Source organism: Ixodes scapularis, unplaced genomic scaffold (assembly GCF_016920785.2).
Source record: "Ixodes scapularis isolate PalLabHiFi unplaced genomic scaffold, ASM1692078v2 PGA_scaffold2__306_contigs__length_199485367, whole genome shotgun sequence".
NCBI lineage: Eukaryota > Metazoa > Arthropoda > Arachnida > Ixodida > Ixodidae > Ixodes > Ixodes scapularis.
The window spans coordinates 176095146-176108576 of record NW_024609857.1 but is presented as its reverse complement, the minus strand read 5'-3'; the positions used below and the strand labels follow the sequence as shown (position 1 = coordinate 176108576).

General features: G+C 44.6%; 1 protein-coding gene across 1 annotated transcript in view; it reads left to right on the top strand.

Moving 5' to 3' along the window:
* LOC115328074 overlaps window positions 1-12797 on the top strand; it is a gene marked incomplete at its 5' end in the record, with an annotated part of 148515 nt that extends 135718 nt beyond the window's left edge. Inside the window, one exon of the mRNA XM_040222690.1 lies at window positions 12651-12797. Coding sequence (XP_040078624.1) covers window positions 12651-12797 — 147 coding nt within the window. The remainder of the gene's footprint in view (window positions 1-12650) is intronic.
* Between the last annotated feature and the right edge of the window lie 634 nt (window positions 12798-13431).

Below are 13431 nucleotides of genomic sequence, written 5' to 3'. Positions count from 1 at the left end.
AGGCGAAGAGGTGAAGGCGGATGCTGAAGAACACTGCACTTGCTGCCTTGAAGAAATGCACTCTGGTCACGTTTAGTTACGTTATTGTATCGCAACAAGAAAGTGTGCTAAAGATGGAACATTTGAGTATTTTTAGTTTTGCTTTGCAATATTGTAGGAGAATCGCTGTATTTAACTTCGTTTGCGTTTTTTTCAAATGGTCGACACAGCTTCAATTACAGTGTTTAATTTTACAAAATGAGCCAGTTGCTATGTGACATAACAATAAGTGCCAGATCCAGATTTCATAACTGAAGAATAGGTAAAATACAAACCCTATGCTTTCTTATTTTGTATCTCAGGGCTGCATCTCAGTGGTATAAATCCGTACCAAATTGTATTTGTAACAACGTTGAAATAAAATTTCCGTAACAAACATTCCCATTTTTTCTAATTTTCGTGTTTATCGACTCGTTTCTTTTAGAAGAAAAATCTCCTGATATAGAAAGCTCAAACTTCACCGGAACTGTATTAAGGTAGTGGTATTTAACTTTTGAAATTTCCCGGCGTAGTTCTCTCTCTGTAAAAAAAGAAAAAAAAAAGGAGTAAAAAAACTCGATCAAGTAAACTGTAGACATGTTCGCAGACAACCGAAGTAGCGATGAATGCAGTTTTTGGCGCCATCTCCCAATAGGCGCAGCCAGTTGACAAGAGAGTGCGCCTTTGGCTCGCTGTGCCTGTAGGCAGATTGCGCAACAAGTTACATTCATCGCTAATTCTGTCGTCTGCAAAAAAGACCGCCGTTGACTTTGGCAAGCTTGGCCTAAATTGTTTATTGGAAGAAAACTGCGTCTTGAAATTTTACAAAATAAACTGCACCACCTTAATGTCTATTCGGTAAACGTTTGAGTGTTCAGTTTGATGCTTTAGATTTTTCCCGTTTGTTTCACAGCCCCAGATCTACTGTACGCACCCTATACAATGAGAAGCATTTCACCAACTGCTCGTCGGGCGTGGTATGCAGCTTGTGCGACCGACTGTCCTTCTAGTCGGATTTGAGCGCTGTGAAGGACAGCTTCGCGGGGCTGTTTTCAGTCGCGTTCCCTAAAAAGTCTGTAGAAAGGTTCGTAGTGTGCGCAACGAGCAAAGCGAGTCTAAATGTTGGCAAGATTTACCGTCTGTTCGGCACAAACTTGGTACACGACGGTGCAAAATGCTATCGCATTTCAAAGACAATCTTGGGAACGATTTGGGCAGCAATATTTCTGTTTGACGCAATTATAGTCGCAGAAAAGAAATGACAAAAAAGCAAAAAAACGACCAGCGTTTGGGAGACATTTAGTGGCCACGTGATCTGGCGCCGATTATATGCCGCTAGTGTAGACTAAGGCCACGAACTGGGTTGGCAAAGCGCATGGCAGGTGCCGAGCCGCATACATTGCTAGTGTTCGACCATTCTCGCCATTACAGCAATTCGATGAGCCACTGTACGAATGCTCGTTGAGGTCGTAAATGTCGCGGGTTCAAGCCGAGTGTTCACGCACTGCACGCGTCCAATGTATCAGCTATATTCCAATATTGCCCTCATAATACAATCCCAACGACTGCGACACCACAGAAATTCCCGTTACTACGTCATCAATGTTTGCGCAAGAGATAAACAAAAACGAAGTCAACTTTCATCCTTAATATAACACCACGACAAATACCTTCTTTGGTCAGTGGATTGGTTTGCGAATATGCTTGGGTCACAATAGTGCTAGTAGGCGTTTGCCAAGTGGTAACTGTTGCAACCCGATATCAACGCAGGGGCCTTTTAATGCATAGCTTTGAAGTTAAAAACACTTACCAGGGGACGCAAGTAAGCGCCCAATTAACAAGGTACAGCCGTATGCATCAATTCACCCATCCATCCTTTACTCGCCCACTCCTGTGACGTATTTTGCGGGCTTGTATGTAACGCGTTACAGGTGACGCAATATTTGGATAACTTTTTGGCAATGAGGCAATAGTTAAAACGTCCATATTTATAGTGAATCGAGCCGCGGTATCTCGTTTTCAAATTTGCGTTCTCCGCGACTCTCCTCTTGGCCGGGTTGAAAATAATTTGCCCACGATTGGCACCCTGGGACACCACAATCCCGGGAGTAGGTCCTCGGGGTCGGCCTCAGAGCTGTGCCTTTTAGCTGTTTTGGTCGCTGCTGAAAGAATTGCCGTATCCAGTCCTCTGCTTCCGGCTGCGAGAGCGGGACGCCAGCTCCTGAAAAATGACTTTCTGAGAGACATTATTAAATGATTTCCCCGAGTCAAGGACAAGTACGTAATCAGGAAGGCCTCTCCAACTCCTTCTGGAGTTGGAGAGGCCTTCCTCTCCAACGGATTGCAGTAGTCGCACACAGTTGTGTTTGCCCATGTTGGGGCGACACCTCGCCTGTACCAGCTGAAGTTTAGTGTTCGCATATGCGATCTGGTATTGCGTTCGTATATACCGCATACGCTCTATAAGCTTGCATCTTGTTGAGACTAGGAATGTCGGTTGTGGAGGACTGGTATTGAAACTATCTTTTTTCTGGCTTCGTTATTACGTTTATGAGGGAAAACTTGAGGCATTTACAAACAATCCCAATGTCTCCGATATAATTCATATTCTGCTGCGGTTTAGTCACGGTGTAGGAAGACTCTTTAGGTGTGGAGACTCCGCTCTCCGCCGCGACCAGATAATGACACCTGCGCGCTTGGCTTCACGGAGCCACCCCCAGATGGTGCCGCAAGTTTCAGGCCATCCGGCAGCGCACCGGGCCGCCTGTGCTAGCTGCCTGCTCAGTGTGGAGCTTGCTTTCGGTGGCTACGGATTCGCGTACAATGTGGTATGTAGGTGGGGCCATTCAACTATTATCTCTCTCAGCACACTGAAGTTTTCATAACCCCAAAAATGGCAGACGACAAACAAGAGTAATTCCCTAATACGAGCCGACGCGGCGGTCTATGAGTGAAAAAGAAATATCCCTCTCTTGTAGATAATTTCTAGCCTAGCTTACATTCCGTCGTTTGTTTCCTCAGTAGCGCAATAGTAACGTCGGGAAGCGTTTGTAAAATGAATAAACTCTGACTGTTCCGCAGGTTAACGATAACTGCCACTGAAAGAAAAAAAATGCACAAAAGTAAAGAATGATTAACACAAACCTTGTTAACGGATAATAAGGAACTGAATTGCTTTAAGCACCGTTCACATAACTTTTCTGAATATATATATATATATATATATATATATATATATATATATATATATATATATATATATATATATATATATATATATATATATCGGGTTCGCAAAATACCGTTGATTCGATTATTCTTTTACATTTTAAGGCAGTCTTTGAGTCCTGCTAAATTGAACTGCTGGCCAAATTGGCACGAAGTTACACATTTTTCACGCAGAGGTTAACAAAAGCAGCATTCTTTGAATGGTTCACTTTGTTAGTACGCTTAAATTTGCATGTAGTAGATTGCAGCAAAGGTTTATAGTAACCACGCTCGTCCAGTAAAGGAAACCGGTTTTATTAATGGCACTTCTGGTATAAGTATAATAATAATATCATCACAAACTTTAAAAAAAAATCGCCGTAAAAAAAAAACACACTAAAAAAACCGCGGTTAAAACATTGTTTAACGTATGGCACACTCTATAGCTGCTTTTGGAGTTATTTTCCACATTACGAGTCGCACAGTCGGGACTCTTTCTTCTTTTCTCGAGACTGCTTCTTTGCATCTCGGTTTTTTCCTTTGCAGTCCTGTCGCATTCTCATGCGATCCGAACCCCTTTGCACGTTCGACCAAAACCGGAGAAGCGTCTGCCTTCCACGGAGGCGTCTGCATTCCACGAGAACGCCAGACAGAATCCGACCCTGAACAGATGGGCAGTTTGTTGTGTCTGCGTCTACCGCATGGAAGACAATCCCCAACGAGACTCCTTCAATTTGGAGAGAACAACGACCGAGCATGTGACTGATCCATTCGGCAGACGTCTTTATCCTGATCGTCCCTTTTACTAATATTTTCATGTCGTTGTTTTCCCTTTCTAAAATGTTAACGTTTCCCCAGGCTGGAGAGCAGTCGGCGCATTCATTCAAATGTTTGGCTTTGGATCTTTGGTTTTTATATTTTTTTTTATGCTCGGTTCACCATTGAAAAAAAATTAAAAAAAAAAAGTTAGAAGCAATTAGAGGCGGCGTAAGCAACGGGTGACTAGCCCACGTTCCGGCGGAGGGCCGGCGACCGGACGGCCTGAGTGTGTTGGCGCCCTCTAGGGGCAGGCGGAGAAAACATAGAAAAGGAGGGGACGTGATGTGTTCGCCGGTCCGACGGGGCGAGGACAGGAGTCTCCACACCTAAAGAGCCTCCCTACACCGTGGGTTTAGTCAAGGCGTCATTCAGTAGGTTGCGGAGTTCCTGGTACGTGAAGCCGGAGAGCCCAGGGGAAAACCGTGCCTTGCTTTGCTTGAGGGCTACCGTTAGTTCTCCAATCATTAAAGTTTTCACGAATTTTTCAAGTGGTTGCGGAATAACGATGCAGGGCAGCAGCTCTCCGGGGGTTCCTCTAACGTGCGGAAAGAATGTGCGAATGACCACATCTTGCAGGCTCTCGGGGTCAACTGTAAGAAAGAAGGATTTGATTGGCGGGAAGTCTTTGTTTCCGCCCAGCATAAATCGAAAAATGCCCAAAGTGCTTTTAACCTAGGTTTCCTGCCGCGGTATTCCCATAATGTCTTCCTTTCTTCCATGCCTAGTTGTTGCTGGTATTGTAGAAGGTTCCAAAAGAGGTGTTCCAAGCGATTGCGATATTTGTGTCGCCTTCCGCCATTGCAATACTGCCTTGTGGGCGCTTCCTCTCGCTGCCAGAATTTGGCAATCAGGCTGTCTATAGCTCCAATTTCAATGTAAGGTCGGATTTCCTCCCAAAAACTCTGCCTTGTTTCTTTGATTGCATCTGCAGATTTCCGGAAAACAGCAATATCTTGAGCCAGCATTGCGCGGGATATGTTCCAGTTAGTTACTGTTCTGGTGGTCTTGATTAGACGTTTCTTGAGATTAAGTGTGCTCATTATAGGGAAGTGATCGCTTTTCCATGTAGTCACATGTGTGTCAAAGTGATGAATTACACCTGTCCTGGTGATCGTGAAATCAGGTGAGGTGTTAGTCTCTTTGCGATAGAGACCTACCCGTGTAAGCGTCGCGGGTGTGTTGACGACTTCGAGTCTGTTAAAGTCAATCGCCTCTGCAAGCGCTTTACTCCGGGCATCGCCGTTAGAATACCCCCAGTTTCAATAACTGGCGTCTAAGTTCAACACCCCCACCCACCTATAAGTATAGGAATACCAGCGGCGTATTTCTTAAGGTGGGTTGGCCATGAGTAATCTTCCGTCATGTTGCTTCCCGTAAAAAGTCGGCAGTTTACCGATGCCACGACCAGCGGCTACTGGCCAGGAGGTCGAACTTCCGTAGCGACAATTTTTTGGCGTTTTTACAGAAGTCGAGATATCGGCCTCCACAGCTACGCTGGCATTTCTGAAGTGCAGTGCCTCACGCATGACCTGTCGTAATTGACTGATCTTCACCGTTATACTGGTGTGCCATGCTGGATTTTGGAACGTTTTATGGCCGGCGAGAGATCATTCATCGCGTGTATCTTTGAATGAAATAGCGATCGGTTAAATATATCTCATCTGTTCTCCGTATGTGAAGTCTGCTGCATGCAACTTTTGCAGTTCCGCTTTATACACAGAGGTACGTTGGAGGGCCATTGATAATCCGGTGATTCGTGCTGTTTAGGTTCCTCTGCTGCCTGTTAAAGACAATGCAAGCTTTCACTGAAATTTTTGTTCATTCGAGTCTGGAGCTATGTGGTGGCTTCAAGGAGTTGTCACTTACCAGGCGTTTCAGTCTCTGCCGGTCGTTAGTGCGGTCTTGTCAAAAAATTTCGAGCACTTGTGTGTATCTGGCGTCTTTTCGAAGTAATAGGGTTGCCTGTAAGGATGCTGTCGGTTTTCTAGTAGGTGATCGGCTATTGCGGTCTCATGAGCATGAGTGTGATCGTGAACGCTACAGTGCGCCGTGCCGTGGCTGATTTGGGGCAGGTTTAGCGAAGTTTTTTTCTTCCAACCCTAGGAGTGGGAAAGAAGCGGCAGCTGCCAACTTGCGCTATCTGTTGGCCGTCACATGCTAGCTTAATTGAATAGAACCTAGCTTAATTGAATAGATGAAATAAATTCATTTTTATTGAAAAAAAAAACACGGATCTTATTGGACTCTTGGACCCCGAAAACTAGAAAAAGTGCCCCCCCCCCCCCTTTTTGTTTTCAGAACGTCGAGAGAATTGAAGTATTATATTTACTTCCTGGAACAATAATAATCTCATAGACCACAGAGTAAAAACGAGTGCAGACGTCTAGCCCCCGTGAAGAAAATGAAAACACTTCACAAAACTAAAAATAAGTGCTAGTTTTTTATATCTACTATCTTTAGCTTAATCCCAGAGGTATTTCTACAATTTGCAATATTTGTCGAGTTCGACGGGTTTGAAGTTCCTCCTAATGACAGCTTGCGATCACGAACAGAAATGTGTTTCCCAAGCAGAGAATTTGGTCTCGGAGCCTTCCGCAGTGGTGCAAACATTTTATGAGATCAAATACGGACTCCAGACACGCAGTATCTTGATTTGAAAGTAATAACTGCCGCAGATTCCAAATGTCAAAAGTCGCGACACTTGACCTCGTTGACATTTAGGCTGGTGCGCATTTCACAGAAAGTCAGAATTATCAGTTGAGAAGGTACAGACGCTGCCTACTCATTAGCTGGGTAGTTATTGTCCCATGATTCGAGAAAGCAATTTGACGTCTGGAAAGGTATTGTTTTCGTAATTTTTTTAAAATGATTCTGCGTGTCGGAACATTCATTTTGCAGTTCTGGAAACTAAGACCCACAGGCTTTCTCGGCAGGCGCGTTTTTCACAGGAAGCCGAAATCATTAGTTGGGAAGATACGGATGCTGTCCATTCTGTAGTTGGGCATGTTTTGTCCTGCGATCCGAGAGAGAATTTTAATGTCTGAGATAATATTTAATTTGTGACTTTTGAAAATGGTCTCTCGTGTTGGAACATGTAATTTTGTGCTCGTACAGACGCGCAGATCTTTTAGGCAGATGCGCCTTTGACAGAAAGCCACAGTTATCAGTTGAGAAGATACACATGCTACATATTTTTTAGCGGGTATGTCTTGTAATTTACTACGGGAGAAAATTATGGGTTTTTTTTCTTTCTTTGGTTTACTATATGGTTCCGTAGGTAAACCTCCTGCTCATTTTGCTTAGGGAAGTTGCCCTTCACCAATAGTCATTGTAAAGATAAAGAAAGCATGGATGTCTTTTTTTTTATTCAGTTCTTTTAGACAATGCAGATTGTCTGCAGCATCAAGGCAAAAGGTCTAACGAGGCCTCGTTGCCGCTTTATAGTAGAACGAAAAGGATAGTTACTGTCGACAACAAAACAAAAAGTAAAACACGCTCCGATAAAATCCTGCTTCTTGCACTAAGAATAAAATTGTAAAGAAAATTGCCAATAACTAGTCACAGGCGAACAATTCATATCAAACATTAACTTCAGGTTCAATTACACAAGAGGCGTGATACTCAAGCCTCTTGTGCAAAGCTTTATCGTTAGATGGGATAACCTCTTCATCTTTCCAATAAACATGTTTTTTTCTCTCTCTCTTTTATCGTTAGATAACGCGATGGTGTTTCCCGAGCTTTGAGCGTGCTCGCGGATTCACAGTTCAGGATGGCAATGAGCAGGTGAAGGAGGCCAGCCATTCGAAAGATATTCCCGGCAACTCCAATACACGCCTCTCACGTCACCTCACTTAAGTGGGGTGGTTATCATTTGAGCCCGTTCTCGTGTCGACCTTCTGACTTGGCCCTTTTTAAAACAACATTTCTCAAAAAGATCTTCTCTCTCGGACCTGTCGCATTTCGTCCTTTCCCGTTTCGTCTTTCGCATTCCAACCCTCCTCATTCGGGCCCGTTCTCGCTTCGCCCTTCTCGCTCTGCGTTTTCGTCTTTTATAGTGGTCGTTTTGAACGTACGGAACTTTTCGGTGACTCCCTAAGCAATACAAAATATTCCCAGCATGTTCATTTTTTCTCTGCATTGTCATACCTCTGAGAGTATTTTGAATGGCTCAGGGGATGAATCTCTTATTAAAAAGTAAACGCTCGGTCATGCCGTAATTATTTTAAATCCAATAAATCAAGCCGCTCCAATGCGGTTCGAATCCATGAGTTTGTTTTCCCACACGGCACGTCGTAGCCTGTATTTCTATTGGCTTTTCTATTTGTGCTGTTCGGGCAAAGCTGCAATTGCCGTCTTGAATTAATCTCTGTAGAGAGGATATTCACTCAGCTGGAAGTGATGCTTCACGGGCTGAGAAATCGCTTTTCGATCCACTTGAATGCAGTCAAAGCCGCGACTTGCGGCAGGTGTTAAGTGTACGGAGCTACGCCGTGTCGAGCCCGAAAACTTCTAGCGCTCCTCCCAGCGCGCCACTTGGAGGGCAGTTTCTCTAGGAACCGTAGTATAGTTAAACAGCAAAATAAAGGGCAGATTTTTTTTCGATTTGCCTACTATTGTTTTTTAATGCCGAAATTCCATACTGTAAATATACGTACTTTCCGTCACGATTTCGTACTGTTCAGTCATTGCCCCAGAGCGCAACCGCTCTCGGGGATGAGACAATACCGACAGTTACATTGCCCACTGTACGATAGGAGCTTCTACTGTTCAGACCAGCGTTCCAACATGACTATCTGCACGTTGATCGATTGCACGTAATCCCTCAAGTGGTATTAAACCTTTTGATGTAAAGTGGAATGTCAACCTGCAACACCCTGCCCCCTTCGATCACGGCCCGACCAGCGGCATCCACGCCCAACAGTTTACGATCTCATCTTCTTGTTACACCCCTGATACGCGAACACACGGTCACATCGGCGATAATTCTAGTCTTCTGTTCACCACCCACAACACTGCCATCACGGTGTTGCAGCTATGTCGCTGACACGCACAAACACAGAACCACGTCGAACGTCGGTTGCACTCGGCATCGGAAAACAGAACCGAACTCAGCACGGAAGGCACCCAGGCAGCCGGCAGCAAAACTTGCCTGTCTTGGACGCAGTTCCTGCGGTTTCCATAACGTCGACAACGTCGACACAGTTTCGCGTGGTTTCGCTACTGTAGTGACTGTAGTTCCCTGCCGCGCGGGTGCCGCAATCCGGAGTCGGCCATCCCCAGTGTACGTGGCGCTGCTGGCACTGCTCCGGAACTTCGCTGTTTCTAGCGGCTTTGTTTGCTCGTTTGATAAAATTAGTGTAAAAACGTCAAGGCAACCAAAATGTTCTGCACGTTTAGACTAGAAGACGGAATTACAGGCGGCCTTCGCTGCCGCTGAAGCTCCTTCAACTCAACAGCTATTTATTAAACAATGTGCGCGACCTGCTCGAAAAACGAAACCGAAAGAAGATGAGTCGGGAGGGCGAAAGCTTTCTCCCGCATGCCTGGAGAAGGAGGACAACGTTTCGTTCCTCCCCTTTTCTCGTCTACGCTTGGGGGCGCGTCAGTAGAAGGGAGGAAGACGCGCCGTTGCTATTTTTTCCTCCATTTTTTTTAGAGTGTACTACTCCCATCCGCCAATGAAAAGTTCTTCCTTTTAAATTTCTGTAATAAGTGACATACTTATTTACGTTTCGCGTGGGTAACGAGAAAAACTATTTCAATGTTGTTTTTCTCTAGTAACGCTTTAACGAGACACATGCATTGCGTCGACGTTATTGTACACTCTAAGAAAAAAAGGAGGAGAAAGGTAGCAACAGCGACTGTTCCTCCTTGTTGCGGACAAGTTGCCCAGAGAAGGGAGCAAGGGAAGTTCAGATGAAACGAGAAGGTCGAGTTGCTCCTTGTTCACTTGGCGCAGGGGTAAAACATCGCGCTACTGACGAAGTGGTCGAAGGTTCGATCCCCAGATGAGCGGTTTTTTTTTTCGTATTTTTTTCGTAAAGATTTTTTTTTATTATTTACCGAAACACATATAAACAAACCCAGACCGATGAAAGGAAAATTAAAGTCCTTATTATTCACCGAGACGTTTTCCTCCTCCTCCAGGAAGACGGGAGAAAGCTTTCGCCCTCCCGACTCATCTTCTTTCGGTTTCGTTTTTCGAGCACATCGCGCACGTTGTTTAATAAATTAAATTAATGTTGAGTTGATCGAGCTTCACCGGCAGCGAAGGCCGCCTGTGATTCCGTTTTCTAGTCCAAACGTGCAGAACATTTTTGTTGCCCTGACGTTTTTACCACTAATTTTATCAAACGAGCTAAAGAAGCCGCTAGAAACAGCGAAGTTCCGGAGCAGTGCACCAGCAGCGCTACATACACTGGGTAAGACGGCCGCCTCCGATTTGCGGGACACACGCGGAACTACAGCAGCGAAACCACGAGGAACTGTGTCGACGTTTTCGACGTTATGGAAATCGCAGGAACTGCGTCCAAGGCAGGCAGGTTTTCCTGCCGGCTGTCTGGGTGAATTCCGTGCTGAGTTCGGTTCTGTTGTCCCGTGCCAAGTGCCAACCGGCGTTCAACGTGATTCTGTATTTCTGCGTGTCAGCAACATCGTCAACGTGGTTCTGTATTTCTGCGTGCCAGCGACATCTTGATGGCAGTGTTGTGGGTTGTGAGCAGAAGACTGGAATTATCGCCGATGTGACCGTGTGTTCGCGTATCAGTGGTGTAACAACAAGGTGAGATGACGTAAACTGTTGGGCATTGATGCCGCTGGTCGGGCCGTGATCGGAGGGGGCGGGGTCTCGCAGGATGACATTCCGCTTTACGTTAAAGAGTTTAAAACCTCTTGAGGGATTAGGTGCAGTCGATCGATGTGTGGCTGTTGGACCGCTGGTCTGAACGGTAAGCTCCTATCGTACAGTGGCCCATGTGACTGTCGGTCCCCGAGAGCGATTGCGCTCTGGGGAAAAGACTGAACAGTACGAAATTATGACGGAAAGTACGTATATTAACAATGGAAGTTTAGCATTAAAAAAAACAGGTAAAATCGAAAAAATACGCTATCCTTTATTTTACTGTTTAAATATATTACGGTTCCCGTAGAAACTGCCCTCCAAATGGCGCGCTGGGAAGAGCGCTAGAAGTTTTCGAGCTCGCAACGGCGCAGCTCCGTACACTTAACAGCTGCCGCAAGTCGCGGCTTTGACTGCATTCAAGTTGATCGAAAAGCGATTTCTCACCCCGTGAAGCATCACTTCCAGCTGAGTGAATAACCGCTCTACAAAGATTAATTCAAGACGGCAATTGCAGCCGTGCGCGAACAGCACAAATAGAAAAACAAACACAACAATATAAATACTGGCTACGAAGGGCCGTGCGGGAAAACAAACTCATGGCTTGGAACCACATTGGAGCGGCTCAATTTATTGGCTTTCAAATAATTACGGCATGATCGAGCGTTTTCTTTTTGATAAGAGATTCATCCGCTGAGCCATTAAAAATAGTCTCGGATGTATGACATTGCTGGAAAAAAATGCACATGTTCGGAATATTTTTTATTGCTTAGGGAGTCATCGAAAAATTTTGTACGTTCAAAACGATCAGTATAAAAGACAGAAACGCAGGGCTCGGGAGTAGTAATCGGGGTAGTGTGCTGTTGTATTGATGTTTTGTATGTGCGATGCCTGTGTATGCGCTCAATATATGTTCACCTGATGATTGTAGTGTGCGTAACATGTCTACATGTGTCAGAGATTCCCGAAGAAAAGGACACGCAATTGTGGCGTAAAAAAATTAAAATATCTTTTTTTTTTTTGTAAAACATGAATTGGGCGGTACCTAGCGCCACCTAGCCTAGCTACTTGCAATTACTCTGCGTGACCCTGCCATCTGGTGGCAAGCGATTTAACATCCTTTTACGTTACGCGGCTACGCCATAATTTCGTGTTACCGTGCTGAGGTAAGCCAAGAGTTAGCTTCGCATTTGATTTTTTTTGAGACCGGCTTTTGGTTTTGCGGGCGAATGATTTTCACTCCTCCGTGATGTGCGGTTGACGCAACGGTTGACGAAGGAATTGTGGCTCGAGGAATAGCAAAGGTAAGACATAAAGTGCGCGAACTGGGTGCCGGTTGTCTCCGTTGAACATCGCAGTGCTGACGATGAGAAGACTGAGTGACTGCATGCTTTCGAAACCTAAGTTTCTTTACCTGCAGGGGTAAAAAAACTTCGGAAATAAATACAGTTTGCGGAAAGCTCGTGTTACGTTTTTATTTGCTGCTCCTCTCGCTTCGTACAATAGACTTAGTGTTCTCGTTAAGCCTTATCGAGCTCGATTTGCTCGATTCGTGGCCACCATAATGAGATGCAGTCGACGGAGAAACTTTTGCTCCCCTGCTTAAGGGACGAAATTTTCCCCCTTTCTGAAGGAACATATGTGTCAAGAGCGTTCCTCCCTTTAGGGAGGATTAAACTGACCCCTTTTTTCTCAGAGTGTACGGTAAAACAAAAAATGTCTTGCGCTACAAAATGTAACTAATGTTGTGTTTTCCCCCTTTTTTCAGATATGTGTTTACGGATGGTGCATAAATAGAATTGGGGACTACCTATCTCCGCCTGGGCTTGCGATTCCAGCGATTGCAGGAGGAACACCCTTCGACTGGGATAAATTAAAGTTGGAAATAGAGTCTGAAAACGAAGATGAAACATAGTCGTCCTAAAAACTTCAGCCTCAATTGTTGCCAAATACATGCGTTGTGTATTGAATACCGTATCTTGTATTTCTTAACCGCGTTTGAGATAAACAATCAGATTTACTTTGAGATGTCTAGACATTTGGTGATACTTTTATAAATTTGAGTTTCGCTGCACTTATCGAAGACTCTTTGTATTTACATTCCTGTCTAGCAAGACGATGAATATATTACAGAAAGAGCTATCGGTGACGACAAGCACATGTTGAAGCCATAATGCGGATTTTACTAGTGCCTTGAATTTCTTATAAAACATTTCTTTATGCACCGTCGAAATTTTGATTCGTATTCGTGAACCTACATGTATGCTTCCGTACGATGCTCGTGTTTTGACAAGTGGAACGTTTTTTTTTTGTTTTTTTCGTGACGTACTTCTGTGTAAATTGTGTTTAAATATTATCATTTGGCTAATTTGAAGGGATTTTTGTTTCCTGATTTTTGTGCATTTGTGATAGACCTTGTACTTCCACTTCTGCAGTAAACCGATCTGCAGTAACACCGATCAGTCTGCCCTACGCACCGTTTACAACACGTAAGGAGTAATTTATATACAAAACATTCTGTGCATGGCAGTGCACTTTAGAGCAAAGTA